We start from the raw sequence: 24,753 nt of genomic DNA, 5'->3' as shown, positions 1-24,753 counted from the left end.
TGAGTTTTGGTTGGCTGCATTATTGTTTCTGAGGAAAGTGATAAATAGATCGAAGAGTATGTTGGGTTTCTCTGAGATTTCATTGAGATAGTCATTTCACATTGCATTCTTCATTATAAGGACTTACTGTTTTCCATAATTATATAATTTTTACAACACTAAGCCCCCTTTTATACTTTGTTCCAAACCTCTTATGTATATTCCTTGTATATTTATTAGCTATTACTCACCTGTCCCATACTAACATCTCTTTTCATTTACCACATTCACTTGTTATTCCATAATAATCTTACTGTTGAAATTAACATGTTCTTATGATTTCGTCAAGAGTGATCTTTGCTTTGATGTGGCTGATGATGACCCTTAGATGGGTCGAAACTAGTTCCATGTAATTTTAAAATATTGTGAATATATTTTGTATTGAATAGGTGGAAACCTTTACTGTGTTGTTACTCATATGTCGTATCACGTCATTCGTTACATATCAGTCCCTCTTGTGAGGTTGACGTCGGGAAGGGCATACGGCCGTAAAAACTCGCTACAAAAATTCGTCTCACTTCATACTCGACCCCGTAGAAGAAAGAGATGAGGGTATCGTGTTATCATATAATTAAATATTGATACAAAAGAACTTAATGGCCAGTCATTTGTCTCTGTCAGTTCAACAGTAGGCCTACCACACAGTAAACCTGATCACTGTTTCATTTGAATTATCGCCTTGCACGCCAACTTCTCTGCCCTGTTGCTGGCATGTCGACATTCCAAGTGACGTCATCTTCACTGCCATCTCATCAGTCGCATCAGCCATGCTTCATTCTCTTTGAGCCATGCACTGCAATCGAGAGCATACGAGGTCCCATCTTTTTTAACCTTTTAAAAATAATTTCATTCCAGACTATAGAGTCTAAACAGTGTGAATCTATTCCCAAATGGTTTCTGAAGATGGTCTCTGATATTCAGAGTTGGTGTATACGTAGAAGAATCTACTCCTTCCGAATAAAGCCGTGCTGTAGAAGACTGCCAAACCATTAGCTGATAACTGGTGTATATTATGAGTTGTACTTCCGAATGTAATACATAGTGACTGGAAACGTTCTTTTGATAACTGCGGCTGTTGAAACACTGACACTTTTTTTTGAGTATGGTATATTTCATGCTTGTTCTGTACATTTATCGCATCAGGATTTACGTAAACAGCTGTCCATGGGATAAGACAGACCACATTGTTTAGATTAGGTGTATTATCGTCCTGATAGTGCCAAAAGTTCGACGGAAAGAATAGAAATAAATAACAGGAAAATATACTGCATTTTTTGATATCTACATGCATTTTATTATCATAATGTTTAATTTCGTATGTTCCTTGCCTTTTTTATTAACGCACACTCCAGTATGTTTTGTTTGGCGTCTCCGGAAATCGTTTAAAGTACTGGAGACATAAAATTATTATTTGTTAGGTATGTTGGCAAGTAAAACAATAGTTTTAATTGGAAAGCTTTTATCACGTTTTAAACTTATTTCTCTACAAATACATACCTATATTGGCCCGAGTTACGAGATATTAATTGTCCACTTTCTGATGTTCTCGCCTGCTGTTTAAACAGCAACAGCCCGCGAATATTTCTCAACTAAAGTAAAATCGTTTCCTCATCCCGAGGTGGTACAGCTCTTTTTAGACGCACCCTATGTGGAAGGGAGTTGCATGTTCCGATTTTACCGCATGTCAGCCGTGCTGCCATTCGTTAATCTCTGGCAGTACGGTATCGGGAATCGAAGTCAGACTCCCGAGAACAGCAAAACTAATTGTGCTAACCATTACGCTGGTGGACATAATTAACTACAAAACACAGACATATAGCATTACTGATGCATGCTTGCAATGTGCCAGTTGGACACGAAGCTAAGCCTTTTCACCTATTTGTGCGACGTCGTCAGAACTGCAGTAGACCTAAGCTACGGAGGCGGATATTTCTTAACTACGAAACACGGATGTACCGCATGGATTCGACGCGTTTTCATTGCATATGTCATACAGACAAATCTATTCACAAATTTGTGCATTTTCATTAGAGCTGCAATAAGACTTGTATCCGCTTCGAAGCGGAATCGTTCTTCACTGACGAATTGCGTTGGGGGAGTCTTATATGCGAGATTTATTTTTTAAATTTTCTTCATCTCGACACGCCAAGGGGGTGGGGGTCTAATACGAGTAAATATGGTACGTGTCAAATTCATACCCTTCATATTTTTCACTGGCGCTATCTCTTAGTGGAACCAAAAAAGACTAGTGCATTCGCCTGGTATAGCCCAGTACTTTCTTGTCGTGAGATGCCACAGATAATTGAGTTTTTGCACTATTCATTTAAAATGGTTAATAGATTCTCTTTGTACCCTCCATTTTGGCACGTTCAATGCGGCCGCGTGACGCTACTTCATAAGCCTGTGCGGAGCACGCGCCTAGCGCGTCATCGGTCGGTTGCTTAGGAAATGTAAATCACAGGTTTACCGTATGGTAAGAAAGGCTCTAAGTGTCATCCCGCACATCGTGTAAGTCCAGTCTACTAGCAGATTTAATACAAACTGTACAATGTTTTACAGTACATTTATGTTCAGGGCTAATTTCAACCTAACTGAAGGTCATCATCAGCCTTAAAGCAAATCAGCACAAAAATATTGAATAAAGTAAACAATGTAAAGACACAATGGTATTAAAAATTGTATGTGCAACTCATACAGTTGAAGTTAACACTGGTTACATAAAATAAAATTCCGTTGAAAGTTCTAGCATTTTAAGACACGGTGCAGTGTCAATGACATAAAAAATGAAATATACCTACCATCTATGAAGTTAAGGTAAGATTCAAAAGATGCATTACGTTAAAAAGTTGCTCTTTAATAGAGATTCGTAAAAATCTGGTACGCTGCACTACCTTAAAAAGTTGTTTACGGTAGTGATCCATAAATTGCTGGTCAAGGATGCGTAGAAGTTTAATAAAGGCTGGCTCCTTAAATATGCTGCTTTCGATTCAATTTCATCTGAGCCGAAGTCACTCTGTCCTCTCAAGATATTCATATATTCAGTGTACATGAATACAATGCATGATGTTAGAAAGGCTCTTCTGTTTTTAGAATCTTGAAAGGTGATGATTGTTGTGCATGGAGGTCTAAATACATAATAGTAATTAAAGGTGGTAGGGTTTTGCAGTTCAGTGCGGACCGTACAGTTGACCTCGATAAAATGACAGCTAAGTTAGAAAGATTTATGTTAGGGGGAAGATTATACTTATGACATATGTCGTATGGGAATCGCCTCATGTTGCAACAAGTTGAGGGAAGCTGGAAATGAAGCGTGAATGAGGGGAGGAGGGGGTGAGGTTTTAACGAAGCCTTGAGAAGGGATTCGGGAATACAGAGGATTGCCTAAGTAAAGTACTGTAAATACAACGAAAAATCGGACCTTGACTATTGGATTTTGTGTTTCTGCAAATATGAATGAGCAGGTCAAATAGAATATTCAGTTTTTCGGAAATGTTATTAAGATTGTAATTTGGATTGAAATATTGATCCAACTGTATAAAGGAGTTTTCTGTTACGTTAATCCAGGGTGATCGCCGATCTTCACGCATGATTTGCTCAACCTTCGTGACTGTCTCGACGGAAATTGATGGTCTCCCGCTCCTTTGTTCGTCGTGAATTTCAGTCCGACCGGCTGCTAACTGTCTACACCGCTTACGAACATTTTTGACATCCATGCAAGACTCGCCTACACTTCCGTCAATTGGCGATGGATTTCAATCGGTTCAGTACCTTTTGTGTTCAAAAACCGAATAACTGCGCCCACTTTGCACTTGGCGGTAACACCCAACGGGAGCTCCATTCTCAACAGCTTCCAAGTCAAGACCGAGTGCCTCAACACGGCGTGTGCATGTCTATGCAAGTGCGGTAAACACTCTCTACAATATTGTGACCAACAGCCACACGAACAGAGTTCTGTATTTATAAACAAAATAGGAGGCTTTATTTTTGGGATTACCCTCATACACCTTCTCTGATCTCTTTCTGCTATAATGACTTTCACAACCCTTAAATGATGAGATTTGATCTACAACCAACCTTTCACCTTCTACTGATAATTTAATGTGGCGGTTAGAGTGTTTGCCTCGCGTATCGATGCCTATTAGTGAATTACTTCTTATGAATCGCTGGATATTTTCAAGCCTCTTTTTGGAAATCCCATGCTAGGACCTGAAAGCTTTTTGATGCATGTCAATTTCTTGTGCATCATTTTCATTTGACACCTGTACCTTTTACTTGAAACTGTTACCTCGAAGGATGGCATCTTCATCTTTTCATGGCCTCCTCTGTTTAATATCGTGAGCTGAAATTAAACCAGCCAAATGTATAGTTTGTTCCTCCCAACACTGCGAACTATTAAAGTCGTTCTTTTTTATTTCGTTGCTTTACGTCAATAATGTTGAAACACTTTAACCTACAATTACATGGATCACCAATCTCATGAGACAGGACTCTCAATTTTTTGTTGGCATCCTTGATCCTACCATAACTCTTCTTCTTACTACTTTGATAAGATGAACATGGTTCTTGATCACCTTCACTCTCTGCACAGGTATTTGAATCCATGTTGAAACTTAACTGGCATACAATAATTACTGCCAAAAAACAACAGTTTGCCCTAGTAGGTCTTATTCTTATTCTTCTTGGAGCGGTGTTGCCACATTTAACACACTCCGTACTCTGGAGAGCTGCATTCTAATAGATGCAATAATATGACTTACCTCCTCTTTCCCTGGAGGTAAAATTTTCAATATGAATTTCTCACTGACTAGCCTTCCTTTTGCTCTGCAATTTACCCCATGCAAAATATGCCACTCATTCTGTATGGTTATGTTCTTAAATCATTTTATCCCATTTATTGACTTACCTCCTTTTTACCCTGTAGTTTTCACTTGTGATAGATTGTTGCTTGGTTTGGCATTATGTAGTAGTATATTTTTTTGACGGACTTGGCTGAAATACTTTTCTGAAAGAAGTTTGCATAGGAAAGCGACATAGTTTCCACGGCAAATATGAATTTAGTTTCCACGGCAAATATGAATTTAAAATATTGAGATTTTTAATGTGTGTAATTCATATAGGTGTATTGGTGAGATTGTAATTACACAAATTACATTGTTTTTATGATTATTTTGATGTTTAGTGAAAAGTTTGGTGGTTTTAATTTAATTTTTATGGATTTTTCATTTTCTCTATTGTACAATTGTTTCCATGGTCACCCAAAAATTGGAGAATCGATGTTCTGCTGTACAATAAATACGACTCATCTGCATTATGAATTTGTGACTTAAGTATAATTTCACTGGTCCAAACCGATAACTACTTTCTGCAGACGTGCTAACTCTCCCAATTTAAGTGGGAGACTCCTGATATTTCATTGTTCTTCCCTATCTCCCGATCGCTGGGACCGATCTCCCGATTTTCAGAGCAGTTTCAGTCATTTTTGTAATATTTTAAACTTCTGCATGTTTCCGTGTTCTGTTGATATATGGCTGAGTATACCTGGTCGATAGTAGTTCTGATAATCACAACCAAATGGCAGTTCTATACTTTTCAAATTTAGCGTATTGTAGCAAATTGGTTGTTAAAAATAGGCATAATTTATGAAGTTGCAGACAACATTTGGGAGTTAAATCATACTGTTTAATCACAAATTGCTTGTCATGCAGTTTTGAATACACTGTGGAAAATAAAACAAACATCAGCATAAGATTGCAAGAAGTATTAACACACTCACGAATATGCATATTTACAAACACAATTTCAAGGAGAAAAGTACTATTCTGAATGTATTCATTTATCACAGTACAGCAGACCTACCAGAGGAATTTCAATGATGATTGAAGTACAACATGCCAATTGTTTGAATGGTGTCCTTCATTCGAGTTTGCCTATCAGTTACAATCCTGTTGTACTTGCTAAAAAGCCGCTCTAAGTTCAACACTGTTCGTAGGGGCCCAAATGCACTGCAGTGCTGCCGAGGCGAAGGAAGGAAATGAAGTGCCATCAACATTTGAAGAGTGTCAGTGGTTTTGTCCATTCTAATCTTCTGCAGCATCTGTTGGTGATGTGCCTCGCAGCCATCGACAAACTGATCAACAGTGACACTTCTAAAAAATGGCAACTTATGCTTCAAAGACACAAGTGATTTGGGTTCCAGAGCACTGTTTTGCCCTGCAACTGCAAGATTAAATAATTTGCACGCTTCTTTGAAAAACACATTAGTATTATCACCGACGCCCATGTGCTTCGAGAGATTAGTTATGCATTTAAGCATACCCTGCTTAAATTGCACCTTAATTCTCTCTTTCTTCGTACTGTTTCTGAAACTCTTCAGCAGGTTACTTGTTACGGAAACCATCCGTCAGCACACCTCTTCAATTCTGCACAAATAGTGGTAAGATCATCCCACAGCTTGTGAGCATACGGGTGAGATGATCCCTCCAGTACTGTGAGTGCTGCATTAATTTTTACGGATATCTGTGAAACAAACTTTATCTGAACTTTCAGCAATGGAAGCATATTCTGATCTGTAAACATTTCCAACACTGAATGGCCACCGCTATTTAGGGAATCCTCATCACGAGAGCTAGAGAACTCTACCAGGGGTGTGAGGTACTTGTCAAGATACTGGGCTGAGCGAAACCAAGAGTTCCATCGGGTGATGACAGGAGCTGGGAACAACAGTGCATTCAAATCAGGGAAATTAACTTGCAAAAAATTTAGATAGGAGTTCTTCAACTTCCTACAGTGGAGAAAAGCCATCTTAAGTTTTGAAACTAAATTGTTCAACTGTGACAGTTCCTTGAGAATAATGTCCCCCACAAGATGCAACTTATGTGCAAAGCACTGGAAGTGAAGAAGATGGTCCCCAATAATTGTCTGTAATGCCTGGAAACATGTACCCATGTATCTGGCAGAGTCTGACACTAAATCTAGCACGTGTTCATAATCAATACTATAGTCTTTGAGTGCATCAATGATGGCTCGGCTGCATGATGTCCCGTTGGCGGTATCCAAAAATGAACAGCTTGCCAAATAAATTGTTGTTCTGCAGTTGGCGTGATCATTCCGAATAGAACAGCAAAGACACATCTGCCTCAGCTGTCTGACGTCTCGTCCGCGATTACTACAATGTGCTTCCCTTCCAATGCAGCATTCACCTCTGCCTTTGCAGAATCTCCGCAACGAAGAACATAATCTGATGGGTACTGATTTGAGGCAGATTTCCTGATCCTGGGACGTACCTATGGGACCAATAACATTTCGTTAACATGCTAATAATAATAATAATAATAATAATAATAATAATAATAAAGTTTAGAGGTAAGGACAAATACGTAAAGATTTGTTGTAGTGCTGGCCTAGCAAATCACTGAGTTTTAAAGCTTTTCCCTATAAACTTCCATTTATATACATGAAAACAAGCTATTATTTTACATCCTAGATGGTCTATTAAATTGCAACATTTTAAAATAATGTCCATCCACATTTGTTTGGTTTTTTGGTTGAAAATTTGATTAACCTAACCTAAAATTCCACGTGAAATCCTCATATTCGAAAACGTGCATCTACATGGTTTTTGGTACAAAGTTTACCTAACCTAAAATTCAACAAGGCCGTATAGCAATAGTAATACTTAAAAGCGATCCACGTGGTTCTCTTTGGGGAGGGGGGTGAGAGATGAGGAATATAGGCTAGTTTATGAATATTGCACGGTCAGGTAGGCTATACCATTCAAGATTGTGTAAATGTATTAACACAAATATAAATAATGCCCAAAAGTATGTCTGAAATCGACACTTACTTTTCAAGGTAGTCTCGGAAAGCAGGATGGTCCAGCTTGTGGATGGGGATATTAGTCTGTAGGCACATCTACACAGTATCCTCAATGAACGTTTGTTGCTCGTTTTGCCTTTCTGTCCATTTCTACTATTGTGGCTTGCCGCTTGACGCCATGCTGTTCACATGCTGGTTGGGATAAAAATCGCTCCTTTAGTAGTACATGATCTTTGATCTTGCAGTGTTTATCCAAAAGATCTTTCTTCTTCCATTCAAGTCTTTGATTGCAAAGTCGGCACATCTATATATCTGTATTGCTTATATGAAAATGTTCCGATTTTTAACTCCCGGCACGCTGTTTGATCGTCACTTCGTTTCTACCCATGGCTAACAGACAATAAATCCCTACCGTACTTTAAAACAGAACTACTACTCAGCACCTATGTCAAGAATAACCAACTATGATCAAGAGTCAACACAAAGTGAGCGAACGCGTGTGCTTGAAAGTGATACCTAGGTTCTCTAGTGCTGAATCGGTAGACCTTGGTTATCTTCGAGATCCGTATTGGCAACCTTTGAAACACAAACTATGAATCGAGTATGTATCGCCGCGCGTAGTGCGTTAAGCTGTGTGATTGTTTGTTCTTTCGATCGCTCTTTGGCCGTTGAAAGATAGTCCACACATTGAAAGATTTACGGCGCCATAATAATTCTTTTCACTGAAATAAATAACCACATATATCTTATTTTTAAGAAAAATGCATCGTTTTTAAAAAGATATGTGTTTATTTCAGAAAAAACTGAGAATTTCACATCTATTTCCCATAAATTGTGCAATTTTGCATTTTGAACCAATTTTGCATTTTATCGCTAATTCGAAATTGCTAAAAACCACTCGCAGGGATCGTATAAGGTGAAGGCACATACACTGACAAAGTTTAAACATATTTCGCATTTATTGCAAATGCTAAAAGCCACAAACCCTAATTATGGGTTGAAAAAGGCACTTGAAAGTCACGTTCCTTAAATACCGGTACTTTTTTTTTTTTTTGGTGCGAAATATCAGGATTCTTGTAAGTGAAGGTTGCAGATATAAGTTTTTTTTATGTAACTGCGGAACCAACTTAAAGCATTTTTTAAAAACTAATTTTTCCAATATTTCTATTGATGGGGTTGATGCCAAACCCATTAAACTTAGCTAAGTTACGTATAAATTGCAATTCTTTGTTCTACTCTTTGTGTAAACGGTGTAAGTTAAATGTGCGATAAACAAAGGCATGATAAGCTTCTCTTTTACGAATCCCCCCAGGATGCATGGGACTATTCTTAAGGGCCTGTACTACGACTGTCAGGTAAACAGCCAGATACGTAGGCTGCAGTTTTGCAAACTAGAAGTTAAATATTTTCTTACGTACTACCGACGGTATTGTAATGCGGAAGATGTAGTAACATTTTTATTGGGTTGGTAAGAAGGTTACTGAAAGTATAATGAAATTTAGCGCGGTGGTATACGTGCTCCCTGGTGTTTTCGTTTGTTTAGCTCTATTCCTTTTGAAATTGTATTACTAGAATCCACTCTTATTAAGCTATAATGTGGAAGTTCAGGTCAAAAACTGAAATATACACATTTGAAGAAACGTTAATATTAATTAACTGTATAACGAAACTGAAACTGTTATAAAAAATAACACTGAAAATGTAACCTGGACGCAAAAGTTAAGATTCAGGTTATCTATCTTTTTTGTCTAGTACTATTTACGAGGATGCGCGTTACGGCAAAGGTAAAGTTTATATTCGTGATTAATGCCACTGATCCAGCTTAGGATCATTAATTTTATTACTAATTCAATTTATTGTTTGCTCATTGAATAAGTAGCTAGTTTCTTTCTTTTCAATACAATGTGAGAATAGTAACTGGCAAGCATTTATCTCACTTTAGCGTAAATACTTTTGTAGCAAAACAAACCTCCTTAACATCCTCATTTGACGGACGAATCGCCATGAACAACGTTGTTTACCTTTACTCCATATGTGCATCGCGGATAGATTTGGAATAGAACCCACACTTTTGACACGCATTCTAATGATTAGGAAATGTGTACTATCACCTCTAGTACCCTACCGACTAACATTTAGAAGGTAAAAAAAAAAAAATGTTAGACCCTTAGGACTAGAACCCACGAAAAACTGTATAGCAGCAAACAATGTTGCCCTAACGACCACGGCTACCCGTGAAGCTTGCTGTTAACTTGCTTGTGTGCAACTCGTATACTCAGTAGCAACAACTTGCTAGCTTGGGAAAATTTTAAGATTTCTGTGATAGCTGGACAGGGAGCATGACATACTTTATAAATGTATACATAGATTACCTTGTAACAACTTAATTTCGTACAGCATCATGCAGATGTAGATTCATCTTGATGCGTAGCCATCTTGGTTCTTACAGTAGCGCGCCGATAGGAGTGAAGTCCCAGATAAGAGCGTTAACAGCCTCTCCAACTTCGGCATAGCTAACCTCGAGAATATTCTCCCAGATTGTCCATAAACGAAAGTCGTAGTACGGGTTTTAAACCGAACTACCAGATAAATGTCCAAACTGCCAAATAAATTTATACCGCACTTTTATCTGGCTGTCGTAGTACAGGCCCTAAGAGTAACAGGTGAGAAGCTAGGCTTCCTTTAAACCTTGTAGGCAAACTTATCTTGTTCTCGTATAATGGTGACATCAAGAGTATTAAGTGAATGATCAATTTCATCTTCAGCTGTAAATTTAATATTTGGATCCAGTGAGTTAAGAGATGTACAATTACTCTAAATGCATGCCTTAGCTGGCACGACCTAGTGTTTACTGTGCACTGTGTCTTCTGGTATGGGCTAGAGCAGTGTTGTTACTTTCATTGATCTGTCTCTGGCTTATCCTTGGCTTTGAATATGAAGGTGACTGAGGTATGAGCGATGCTGGTAACGTAATTCCTTCTGCAGCCAGTCCCTGCTGTGAATGGTGTGAAAATGTTGCTCATAGGGTCGGCTGGTGCATGCATTTCAGTGGGCTTGGCAGACTGTTAAGTAATAGCAACTTCTGACTCAGTGAGGAAAGCAACGGGAAACTACCTCACCACTCATTTCCCTAGTACACCTCTTCAATGATTCCTAGGCCATCTATGACAGCTGATGGTGGAGCTGTTGAGGATTCAACCAGCCTTGGGGCTGAAGACTGAACAAACATACATACATACATACAAACAATATAATACATATATTTATGGACAAATTACTACTACTACTACTACTACTACTACTACTACTACTACTACTACTACTACTACTACATGTAAACAGAAAAGGCAGTTTTGTGCGACATGGCCATCTTTCTTATGTTTGCTTGTTTAACATTCAGTGTTATTGTTTTAATGGACCATGCAACAAGTCTGGTAAGCTACGGTGCTGGCATCTCATACTCAAATCTCAACAGAAGTGAAATTAAAAGGTGTATTCTTATTAGTGAACAGTCTGAATTTCTGTTGGTACAGTATTTGTTATGACTTTTTATGAATTACGGTACAGTATATAGCTTGCCACCATTATATGCAAGATTTATTGTCACCCTTCAATACTGCCTTTAATAGAATTTTTATTTTAATATTGTGTCATTTTCAATGTTTCAGTTCAAGGCTCTCTTGGCAGACAAATCCAAGAGTGACGATGAAGAGGGTGGTGGAAAGGATGACGAAAAGGAGCTCAACCTTGACAACTTTATGATTCTTGATTCAGTGGGATCTGTTGATGGTATGTTGGATGTGATGAAACATACTGTAGTTAATATCATATATTATGTACAGATAATTTTCTTGTATTCTACTTAGCTGTCTCCAATTTTTTTAAGCGAATAAAAATACTGCCTCTTCTGAATAGAGGAGAAAGACAAGCTCATATAATTTTCATAACAAATTTTTAAAAAAACTCTTATCATTCACGTGGTGATAGTTCCCTGACTTCTATGATGTGATTCCAGCATGTGAGAAACAAGATTACCAGGTGATTGCATAACTTTTTGTGGTAAAGAAAACGTGTAATTTTCAAGGGAAATACATTTTTTGTTTATTCAAAATATTGGTCACCGGCTTCTACACACTTGACCCATCTTTCAGGTAAGTTATAAATACCATGCTGGAAAAACTGCTTGTCTTTTGTGGCACACCTTTCGTCAAGCCATTTTCCAACTTCCTTGAAATTGCTGAAGTGCTGCTCTCCGAGCGTGTGCCTCATTGATCCGAAGAGGTGATAGAAGGCACCAGGTCGGGGGATTACGACGGGAGCAGCAGGATGCCCCATCCAGGCGATTTCAAGGTGTCTTTCACTGGTTTTGCTGTATGTGACAGTGCATTGTCGTGTAACAAAATCACTTTGCCATGTCCTTTGGCCCATTCCGGTCATCTTTTGATCAGTAAATGATTTAAATTAATCATTGCGTGCGGCTGTGAGCTTGCATCCGGGAGATAGTAGGTTCGAATCCCACTATCGGCAGCCTCTCTGAAGATGGTTTTCTGTGGTTTCCCATTTTTCACACCAGGCAAATGCTGGGGCTGTACCTTAATTAAGGCCACGGCCGCTTCCTTCCAACTCGTAGGCCTTTCCTATACCATCGTCGCCATAAGACCTATCTGTGTCGGTGCGACGTAAAGCCCCTAGCAAAAAAAAAAAATTAATCATTCGTTGGTGATGGCGTTGTGCATTTTTAACGGTTTCGCAGGGCTTCAAGAGTTTATAATACACAATACCGCTGTGGTCCCGCTATACACAAAGAATGGTCTTCTTGCGGAAGTAATTTGGCCTTGGTTTTTGAAGGACCAGCTTCGTCACATGGCAGGCACAATTATCTCCGCTTGGGATTTTCAAATTAAATCCATTTTTTGTCACCCGTCACAATTCAGTGCAGAAATGTTGTTCATTCATGGGGTTGAAGCAGCATTTCACAAGTGACTTAGCGATTTTCCATTTGCCATTTAGTCAAATCCTGTTGGACCCATTTATCGAGTGTAGTGATCTCCATTGCTCATAAACATCTGCTGATTGTTTCTTGTGAGACATTTAATGCTTGTTTTAATTGCTGTTGAGTTTGAGTTAGGTCATCATCCAGAGCGTGCACTGTCTTTCACATTGAAATCACCCCTTTTAGATTGTCGAAACCATATCTCACATGTTCTAAACGATTGAGCGTGTTCACCATATGTTTCTACCAACAAACGATGACTTTCAACAGCCCTTTTCTTTTGATTATATAGCTCGCCGCAAATTTTTCTTCTCCAGACACAAATGTCGACATGATCACTGAACGATACAACACAATAGCACTAGTGTTTGGTGGAATCAACTTGTGTGTGTTGGTAGGTTAATGTCAGAAAAATAAACTGATGTATGTGTCAAATTCATACGCTGCGTACTGTTTGCTGGGCCATCTCTTAGTGAAACAGGAAAAGACTTGTGCACCTGGTAACTCACCTGAATTGTATGAGCAATTTTATTTATTGCATGAATTTTCCTATATTCAGTCGTGTCAGTAGTATAACTATAACTTACTGGCTAATATAAATTAAAATAGTGTTTTATGACAGCTAGTGATGAGAAAACTTGGTAAGAAGACAGGACGACAATTAATCCACAAAATTCATCAAGGTTTCAAAGCAATTTGACTCAAGGTAGCAGATGCTGGGAACAAAAATAAAATTAAAAGCCTTCTTAAGACTCGCAGATTTTTAGAAGAAATGACGTATAGAAGGGCTATAGCGACTTTGGACAAATTGAATAGATTATGATCGGAGCGAATGAAAAAGTACTGGGCAGATCACAAGAACTAAACAGTACACCCTTCGAAGAGAAAGTGAACATGAAACAGCTCAAGTAGTCCATTGTGCCCAGGAACGTTAATAATAATAATAATAATAATAATAATAATTAAATACAAGGGCGTGCTAAAAAGTAATGCCTCTGAAGTTTTCGTGTGAAACCCCTGAAAGATATTTAAATAAAACAAACTGTATTAACATTCTACATCTTCATTCTTCATGTTTAGATATTTATTCCTCAACATGTTCGCCCTGGAGACGAACACATTTCTCCCAACGAGAAATCAGTTTAATACCATCTCTAAAATGTTCAATTTTGTTGGGGGAGCCACATCCACTCCTCTGACACACCACTTCATCATTATCAAAGTTGAACTCCTTGAAGGCATTAAGTTTTGGGAACAGATGAAATTCAGATGGACATGGTAATGCTGAAAGAGAAGGTGCTGCATGTGTGGACGAACTCGTCAAATTCCTGCTTGCAGTTTTCTGAGTACCTTTTAGATTTTATGTTGGTGCCTTTAGGCATGAATTCCAAATACACCACACCTTGAATATCCCAGAATACCATGAACATGACTTTGCCTGCTGATGGCATGTACTTGAACATTTATGGCATCAGTGATCCTGTGCAGGGAACTCTATTGATTCCCTCTTTGATTTGGAGTCATAATGGTGAACCCAGCTTTCATCACCTGTCACAGTGTTATTAAGGAATCCGTCGCTCTCACGCTCAAAACGCAAAAGCAATTGTTGACAGATGCCCAGTCTCCTCTATTTCATGTCAGGAGTGAGTATTCAAGGCACCCACCATGCATACGGTTTTCTATACCCCAGTTCTGCGCGGGTGATATGCCACACTTACCTGAGAGCTGTGTCTATGTAATTTGGCGATTTTCTTTGATGAGTTCATCTACCTGATTCCGATGAGCCTTGTTGCCATATGTGGTCGTACAGTCTGAGCTCAGTCACACACAGTGAGGTTTGCACTATTCTTTTCCTAATTATGGGCACGAACATCCCAATGTCGCACATTACTGATGTTGACCCAATTGCCACCGAACACAGCTTTCATTCTTCTATGGGTTTCAGTCGGTTAGAAACTCTATTACAGCACACTGTTTCTCACTCACCGACATAGTACATTACACACCGTCATATTACACACTACAAGTGTGCATCCTTTAAAGGCAGAGAGTTGCAACTTGCGTCAGCGACACAGGAAAGTTGACTGAGTAACATGCTTGACATGTCGTACCTCAAGAGTTATTGAAAACAGAATAAAAAATTGGGAGATATTACTTTTTAGCACACTTATTGTCTGGCTGGGGCATTCCACTGTAGTAATAAGTAGACTGCATAGCTATCTACTCCACACTGACTGTTGGGCGGCAGTAAGTAACTCATCTCCCTACAGGGGCCAACGCCTTTGGGCAGACAAGCTCCTTCGGGATGTGTAATGGCTTCTCAATGGAGGAATTGATACTGGAAACCATCATGTCATATTGTGGCCCAGTGACTAAGCAGGCAGAGGAGGAATCTTTTCGCTGTTTGATTCACAGCGATTGTGGACGATGCCAGACGTACTAGCTGTGAAGGTACAGCTGAGTTATATTTGTTGACTGCGGCAGTTCATTACAGTCCCGGTGTACAAACTGGCACGTCTCATTCCATATGTGCTGCAGGATATAGCTTCAAGATCACGGTGCGTGGGTCACTTTCTGGCAGTTTGTGATCCGGTCTAAACAAATTCATGCCAATGCCATTTTTCTTGCTGCTTCATTCTCTTCAAGTCCACTAGTAATAGGGTAAGGATGGTGGTAGGAGGTTTTGAATGGAACAGGAAGCTTTTAGTCTGGACCTGCACATTGGTGGCTGGTCAGTTTCGCGAGACCCTGTGACGACTCAGGAATTCAATCCTACATCTGCATACCTGCCAACCCTTCTGATTTACCCAAAAACTTTCCATTTTTTAAATTTTCTTCCTTCTGATTTATTTTTACTTTTTCCTATTTTTGACCCGTATAACCTCCAGTGCCTGCCCCGCAGTGTAGGGATAGCATCCCTGCCTCTTACTCGGAGGCCCCGAGTTCAAGTCTAGGCCAGGTCAGGGATTTTTACTTGCATTTGTGGGCTGGTTCGAGGTCCACTCAGCCTACAAGATTAGTTGAGGAGCTATCTGTCGGTGAGATTGGGGCCCCGGTCTAGAAAGTCAAGAATAACGGCCGAGAGGATCCGCCGTGCTGACCACACCACACCTCTTAATCTGCAGGCCTTCGGGCCGAGCAGCGGTCGCTTGGTAGGCCATGGCCCTTCGGGGCGGTTGTGCCATGGGGTTTGGTTTTATAACCTCCAGTACGGTCAATACGCTTCCCCTAGAATAAAGGATAAATTCTTGTGTGCTTGTGTAAATTACGCAACCTTATTTTAAAGCGTATTTATTGGATGCTTTATTTCACGGGTGTTTTGTCCGTCGCCTTCGTGTATTGTGTTTCCCGCTCACCACAGCAGCGTGTGTGCTTTTTACACCTGGGGATTCGGGACGGCAATAGTCCGGCAAGCAAGAGAGGCTAGCACGCGCTAGCGACTAAGTTACTCAGAACGAAACGATAAGTTTGTTATTGTGTGGTTTACGCGCTGTTAACATGATTTCTGTGCTTAGTTTCGTTGATGTTGTAGGCCACGTGTTTTTTCTTTCCCCCCCCCCTGTCAAAGTCATATATTATTAATGTCTGGGACATATTGAATTGTTTTGTATGTGGTAGTTTCGCATATTTCAGTGCATTATTTTAATGAGTTGAATGTATTTCAGGGAGTTGTGTCGGTGACAGTTTCTGGTATTTCATGTTCCCGTTATGGCCCAAAAATCTAACAAAGGTTATCTCAGAGTGTTTAGAGATACCTATAAATTTCCTTTCATTTTACCGTCGAATAAAGGAAACTATTATGCATTTTGTTGCCTATGTAGGTGTGACATAAATAATATTATTCGTATGTCATTAATGAGAATGATTAGGTACATTTTCTTGTAACCATGTTTGTTTTCGTAGTTTTAAGATTTTAAATTTAATTGTCAGTTTGCATTGTAACTGTAGATATGTATGCCTTTTATCCTGACCTTTATTCACCTAGACCGTGGTGCAATGTATGTGATGAAATCCAAGAATTAAGTATTTTCCTGTTTTTGATTTCTGACAGTTGGCAGGTATGCATCTGTGTCTGAGCTGACCTATTTACAATGACTGCTGCCCACACCAAATGGAAAAGGCCCTAGAAATTTGGGCTAAACATTGTTAGTCACATAACTGGTGTGCAGCCACACCCAATGGGTTACCCATATGTGGTTGAAAACCACAAATTATCATACTACTGTAATTGGACTGAAACATAAGAACATTCCTCATATTATTATATACATTTTGTGGGTTTTGTGGGTTTCATTGGACCACTCTAGCCAACTTATACAAATAATTTTTCAGTTTGCTGTCAGCCCAGTACTTCTTCATTCTCTCGGATCTTATCTTATCTTTCTTTCTTCAACGGAAATCACCCTTCCTATTGTCCGTCTGTTGATTTTGGTTTGCAGTCTGGTTTTTTTGTCTTCGAGTTTCCTGATTTTGTCGGTATTGTTTCTTAGGTCTTCCATTGTAATTTGTAGTTCATATCTCCCTTGATTTCTGTAATCCACCTAATGTTACACTTGATATTCCGTAATTTTTCTAATATTCTCCTGTTTATCCTGTTCTCTGGTGTCCTGATTAGATGTTCAAAAACATTCAGGAACATTCCTTGATGTAAGAGATAATAGACCTGAGAGAAAAACACTTGTCAGCCACGAGCTTGTGAGATTAAACATCATTGTTGCTGTCTTGAGTGAAACCAGAGTATGTGGTTTTTTGTAGTTTGGCTCTCTATACTTTTTCTGAAATTGTGTTGTACTGAAGACCATACCAGTTGTCCTTCAAGAGGCACAGAAGCCATACTGTGATTCTGGGAGAATCATCTTAGTAATAACTAGGGATTCAGCTAAGCAGAATTCTACCTAGAACTTTATTGCGATATCTTTCTTCAATATGGTGACAGTAGTGGCATTTTAGGGTCACCAGGTACTTTTTGGGCTTCCCAGATTTAGAGAACAGGTGTGAAAGGTCTTGTCTTTGAGGTTCTTCCTCTCAGAAACCAAGGTACTTTCACAAACTGCCCAAGGAACAGTCATTGCACAAATCAATATCAGTTTTACTCTTTGGTTAAAAGTCCCGTGTTTCATGAACACATTTCTATTGTTTATTTGAAAACAATTGTTAAAGACAAATTAATACGTTTCTGTGCGATTTCTGAATGCGTTTGGCAGGGAGTATCTTTTGTTTCTTTACATAAAGCGCCCAGAGCAGTATATTGTAATTGTATTTTGTCACACGATTGACATTTTTACAGGTTATGGTTAGCGAGGACTTCGAAGACGTAAACATGCGGTAAGAGGCGAGAGAAGCATTATTATAATGAATACGAGACAACCGTCATTAGAGATTTAATTTGAAAGTATGCAGTTAGCCTAGAAAAATGGAAGAACAGACGGTTATATCAAGGCATTCAATATGTTGTTATAGGAGTGCAATCTAAGGCTCCTACAGCACCAGGAAAATGTGATAATTTGATATACCTCTTGAATTATTTTTGGGTATTCTTTTACTACAGGGAAAGTAATGCAATGCAATGCATTGCCATTGTTACAGGAACTGTTTGCACAATTCTAAACACTCTTGTCTTGTACTCATAAGCATATTCGCCTACAGTTACATTAAGAGAGGATGAATTTTTTAACTGTATTTTCTCGTGTAATTCCCCCCGCCTTATTTTTTTCCGACCTCAAGACCGGGGAAGGAAAATTATGTGAATCTGGATTAAAAATTGAAATGATGAAGTAGAACATAAAATTACCTTACCTAAGTTAAAAAATTTATTAAGGCCTAACATAGTACAAAATAATCGAAAATGGGTATACAGTAGAACCTCGATTATCCGTCCCCGGAAACTATGTTTTCCTGGATTATTAGTTCAAATTACGTGGTCCCATAAGCATCCTAATTAAATCACATTGTAAAAATCCTGCATTATTCGTTTCTCAAATAAACTATTTCCCTGATCAAACATCCAGAAATTTTAATCCCATCAACACTAAAACCTCGATCACTTTTTTTGAAGAAACTGTATCTCACGAAAGGACGACTGTGGCATACCTATGGATCTTGGCATTAACCTTCCTTCCTAGTATTGGAAATCGGAGGTGAACTTGCATAAGGGGCCATCTTAGCATCGCATTTGAATGGTATTGCTTACAGAATCGTCGTAAATCGTAAAGCAGAGTGTGGCCACAAAACAATTGGAAGGAGACAGCGCATTTCAGCAGCTCTACTTAAAGACAGAACGAGATTCATCAAAAGTTCGTACTTGTAAAATGTTTAAGTTATCTCCAGAGTTAATGTCTTATTTATTTATTTTTTTTACTTTTTTCAGTTGCATCACCAAACAGTCCCTGGGCATTCAGGCAAGAATCGAAACTGTTCCTACTCAACGCAAATCTAGTAATTTAATATTATCGTGTACGATTATGTTTTTGTGACGAGAACAGATGTTGCACCTTACATACATAAAGGCGTGGGAGGTCTTGGGATTGCCTGTTACTGTTTTGGTTCTAATAGGCCTATAAGACCAGGAATTTTACGTGTTTGTGTCACGATGTCATGAAAGCTGCAGTCGTTTGGTTTGCACAAGGTTACGTTTAAAATTTTTGTGTTATTTCCCTCTTGTACCGACTTGTGGAGCTAGCAAGGTTTCCAGCTGAGCTCTAGGTCTCGAATAACCGTAATTTCTCAAGTTTTTATGATATTTTTTCTCTTTCCAATTTGATTGAGATTAGTGATCGGCAGAATTGAATATAATCTATTTGAGAACTTTGAGAATCCATTCTTACATTTGAAACCTTATTCTTGAGTTGAACATAACCTTTAAAAGCCGGTGTAGGCCTAATTTATATGGTGCAAGATTTCCAGAAACTGACTATGAACGGTATACTGCTGACCAAAAACTTACAATAAAGTAGGTTAATAACCATCTCTCCCCTCTCCAGTGTTGATAGAAGTTTCCTCAGTGCTCTACTAGCTCTGCCCTACCTACCCTTCGCCTCTCCATGGTACATTATACTAGATTTTAACATCCAATAGGAGGAATCCACAACGGTCCACAAGGCCCCTCGCATGATTCCCCTCCCCGCTCTGCGAGCAGTGTGTTAAACCCAAAACTTTCCGCTTGCCTCTCCGTGACCACAGTCCTGAAACAGTGTTTGGTGACGACGAACTTAGCATTGGCAGTCTAGGTATTAACACAGTGCGGACCGGTCCTGAGAAAACTCGTGTTTGCCTGGCCGAGCGTTGCGGACCGGTCCCGCGTTATCATGTTAGCAGCAGGCTGAAGTTTAAAAAAAAAATGCCATTCCTTTGGGGGGGCGTCAACCCATGTGGATATACCAGAACTATTTGGAAGTCAAGGGCGATAGAACTCGGTTATGTATGGTTCCACACAATCGATAGTCACATTTGTTTTCGATTATTCTTCATATCATAGATTTTCTTTGCATATTCTGATAACATGTTTACAAAGATCTGCAAGATGGCGGCGCCCAGGGATCGCACATATTTAGGCAGGGATGAAATTACATATAATTTAATTGACAAAGTTTTAATACGCCTACTCCATACCATACAATAATTGTAATGCCTATGTATACATTACAGTGTATTAGGGGACTAGATTAGAACGCAACCCGGAAGGCAGTTTCGTTGCGCAGAGAGAGACAGAAGTATGAAATGCGATGATTCCAATTTGGATGAATATGTAAATATTTTCTCATCCAGTTGTGTCTTGAATTCCAAAGCGATGACCTATATTTTTCTTGGGCTTAAATGTTTCCTGAAAGTCAAAATTAATTTTTAACATCAAACCCCGAGAAAGTGTTGAGGAAAATTTTCGAGATATAAGGAAAATAAATGGATGGGCCAGTTTCAATGCCGTAGGATATTCGCCATTTTTATGCATATCAAATATTGTTGTACGCAGGACGTTTATATTGAAATCATCGAGGTCCGTCATTGGCTTCTTCCTCTTAGGGTTCTTCCCTGGCAGCCTGAACACTGCATTATTTTTATTTCCGTAGCTTGTTTTATCCTCTGTACTGTTCGCAGGCCGATACCACACAAGAGTGCTGTCTTCTTGTGAAGCGTGGCAACATGGCGTTCCTCACCTTCTCCGCCTATGAACGCCTGCTGCTGCATGCTTACAAAATACAAATACACTCTAAATATTATTTCCCTCGCCTGTCGAAGGAATACTTGTCTTTTTGCTCTTCCTGGATCTATCGTATACACGGAAATAGTTCCCCAAATTCGTTGATTATGATATTTACAAATAAAACTCGAAACATTCACTCATGACCCGCACAGGCACCCCTTACTGAAATTATTCTATTGGCTCAGCGGAAAACACGTCATACTACAAAGCACGCAAATGTTACTGCTCGACCCTCTCAAACCGCCTTTCCGGCTGCGTTCTACTCTAGTTTCGACCCTGTGTGGTTCATCATCAGCCTAAATAAGGTACACTTTTTATATGTTGATATCCAGGAGCAATATTTTGTCGTAAATTGATAAAATTAATCAAATGAGCAAAACGTGTAATGTGATAACATGTATATAAAATGGTGAAATGCATGAAATGTTATGCGAGATAAAATTATATCGTGGTACTGATCACTAGATAGTGAAATGTTCAAGTCTACATATTGCAGTGAGACTATAAATATAGTAGTACCACATCGATTATTTACAATAATGGTTTAAATATTGCACTTTATATAGGGTATATATATTAAAATTGCCTAGTGATGAGGTATAAAATTCCGGTCTGAATGTAAAGTCCAGATGCTTCTAGTGAATTCTATCGTTCCATTACGTTTTCTGTCAAATATTGAATACAGTAGAACCTTGATAATTCGAAATCGGTTATTTCAAAATTCCACCCAATTCGAAGAAGCCCTCGTTCCCGGAAACATGAGATACAGTTTTGCATGTCATTTAAATTGTTTAATTCGAAATACGGATATTTTGTAATTCGAAGTACAATGTCGGCCCCATTACCGAAATTCAGACATAATTCGAAACTGCCTTTACATTTTAAAACAATAGTATGTTACAGAGTAATTTCAACTCGAAATTTATCCACTCCGCGTCATAATAGAACGCGCGTTCCGAAACGCGGAGGGATAGCTTTCCGCACTTACACTCACTTCGGTGGGTCTACAGTGTGCTTCATGATTGCTAAATTGAATGAAATTGGAATTATTTTGTATTCAACCTTTTAAGGAACGCCGTAATATCACGCAACAGGCAGTGTGCGGAAAAACAGGATCCGCGAACACTGGCGATGCCGACAGTTGGCGAAAAAAACGTGGCTCATATAATAAGTTCGTAGGCAACGAACAATATTGTCATTGCCGGTGAAACTTCATTGCTTTATTTTAATGCGAGCCCAAATGGTCTTATGGTTTTAAAGGAGAAAGTGCCAGCTGGAGAATCGTACAAGGGTAGGGGTGAAGGTCATAGTAGTGGGTTGCAATGTACATTGAAGCGAGAAACTTTATCCCCTCATCATAGGGAAGTTCGATGAGCCACAATTTTTTAAGGGCATCGGGCACTTTCCATGCCATTACAAAGTATCTAAAAATGCAAACAGTACAGAACTCCAAAAATAATGCATTTGCACAGGGGAACCGGCATAATTTATCCTCGTATTTGAATTGTGTGTTTTTTTTTTCTTTCTTTGCGTGAGGTTATGTTTGTCAGTGATTTATCCAAGTGCTTTATTTAAACATTGTAGATGCACCTTGTTTGATACATTTCGGAATGTTTTTTTCATAGCATCTGAAAGGTTTAAACTGTGAATCGAGGTGATTACATTTATTAATGGTCTTAGAATACTTTGTGACGCGGCAAGTGTTTACATTTCTGAAGTACGAGAGATGTGCCATGGTGGGAAATCGTACAAGGATAGAGTCATAGGAAAGTTCTATTTTAAGGGCATCGGGTACTTTCTGTGTAAATACAAGACATCTAAAATGCATGCAGTATAGTAATCCAATTAATAAAACACTTGCACATGGGAGCCAGCATAGATTTCTCCTCGTCTTTAAATCGTGCTCTTTTTTTTTTCTTTCTTTCTTTCTTTCTTTCTTTCGTTGCGTGAGGTTATGTTTGCCAGTGAGATATCCGAGTGCATTATTTGAATACTGTAAACATACATTCTTGGATACGTTTTGAAAATAGTTCTTTTTTCATAGCATTTGAAAGGTATAAACTGTGAATCAAGGTTAACTGCATGCAGTAACGGGCCTTAGAAAAATTTGTAACGCGGCAAGGGTTGGTACTTCTGAATTGTGAATTGGCGGTTTATTCGAAATCACATAATTCGAAGTCCGATCTTTTAGTCCCAGTGACTTCGAATTAACGAGGTTTTACTGTACAGTAAAACCTCCCTATAACGGACACTTTCGGGACCGAAAAAAATGCCCGTTATGAAGGGGTGTCCGCCCGCGAGAGGTTATGAAACCGGTACCATTGAGCATAAGTTGGAACACAATAACCCATGTATAGTATGTGTTAACAATTCTCGCAAATGTACCTTTAATTGTATACTGTATACAGTATTGTACAATAAACTGCACTGTACTCACATGAGAAAGTTATAGATGGGCTGCTGCAGCTGCGATGCACTGTATTAAAGAGACAAAAACACTTCTATGGAAACCTCTATTGAGCACACTGTACACTATTACCGTTCATAATGTTAAAATTAAAAAGAACTTATGAGTTTTTGAAACGTCAAATCAGTATGTAGATGTAGCAATATCTAGCACAGTACAGTAAAACATTAGCACTTGAAAAAATCCTTAATGTTTGTTTGTTTTGTCCATTTTTGTTTAGCAATGATGGTGCAGTTAAATTCTGGGTCAAATTTACACCTTTTTCATCGTTTTGTTTTTGTTAATGCGGTCAAACATAAAAGATATTCGGCAATGGGAGAACATATGGTTGAAATGAATCATAAATTTACAGACATTTCCAATGACACGAAATTATTACATTCGACCAAAAAGTGAAAACTGATGAATGTTTTGGAAAATTTAGAAATTTACCGTACACAAAAATGTAATTCCGAAGCAAATTTAAATGAGAAAAGTACAGAAAACCCACTGTTTAGGCTAGCATATAATCATTTAAGGAACAAAAAGAAGAAGAAAAGAAGAAAAACTTGAAGATCCTAAATTTGTATAGTGTTCTCATTCAGTTCAACCAAAATTGTATGTATTGATCATTTTTATAATATTTCATAAGTTCTCTTTACTCTTTGATATGATGTATTGGGACACATTACTCCTTCAAATTGTAAAACAAAAGATTGTGTCATATTGTGTTATTCATTGATCTAACCACTGATGAAGGGAATGGTTGAGATTTCCCGAAACATGTATGGTTTAATTAATAATGTTTCTTTCATTTAATGAGTGTATTGATCAAGGCGGATTTAAATAAACTATTATAAATAGTTATCATATGTTATAAAATTCTTTCGGTCGCTTAACAATGCCGAGAGCCTCACTGTACGAGGTTATTGGCAGCACATTCATTTCCGTATTTCCTTCAAAGCCATCATTAGCATCACCTTCACTCCCGCTTTCGTCAGAATCTTCATTTTCGTCCCTCTTCCCTTGGATTGACTGAAGAATCGTTTTCGTGTCTCCACTCTCACACTCTGTTGGAATATCTGAATCAATTTTGATATAGGTGTTCACTTGTACACTGTAACCTGCTGCATTAATCAACTCTTGTGTTGTTTCCATGCTGTCAGGAAGGGTATCCGATTCTATTTCGGGATGTCCACCACTAGCGGGAAACCCAGCTTTCAGAAAGCAGTTACGAATTGTTGAGGCCGTGACGTTTTTCCA

The 24,753-nt window shown here is 38.7% G+C and overlaps 1 protein-coding gene across 1 annotated transcript in view; it reads left to right on the top strand.

The window, feature by feature from the left end:
• LOC136878884 (zinc finger protein on ecdysone puffs) overlaps window positions 1–24,753 on the top strand; it is a 304,897-nt gene that overhangs the window by 222,669 nt on the left and 57,475 nt on the right. Inside the window, exon 10 of the mRNA XM_068228845.1 lies at window positions 11,523–11,643. Within this exon, the coding sequence (XP_068084946.1) occupies window positions 11,523–11,643 (121 nt within the window). The remainder of the gene's footprint in view (window positions 1–11,522; window positions 11,644–24,753) is intronic.

Source organism: Anabrus simplex, chromosome 8, assembly GCF_040414725.1.
Source record: "Anabrus simplex isolate iqAnaSimp1 chromosome 8, ASM4041472v1, whole genome shotgun sequence".
NCBI classification, from domain to species: domain Eukaryota; kingdom Metazoa; phylum Arthropoda; class Insecta; order Orthoptera; family Tettigoniidae; genus Anabrus; species Anabrus simplex.
Note: the sequence above shows the minus strand (reverse complement) of the source record. Positions and strands in the feature narration are given on the sequence as shown.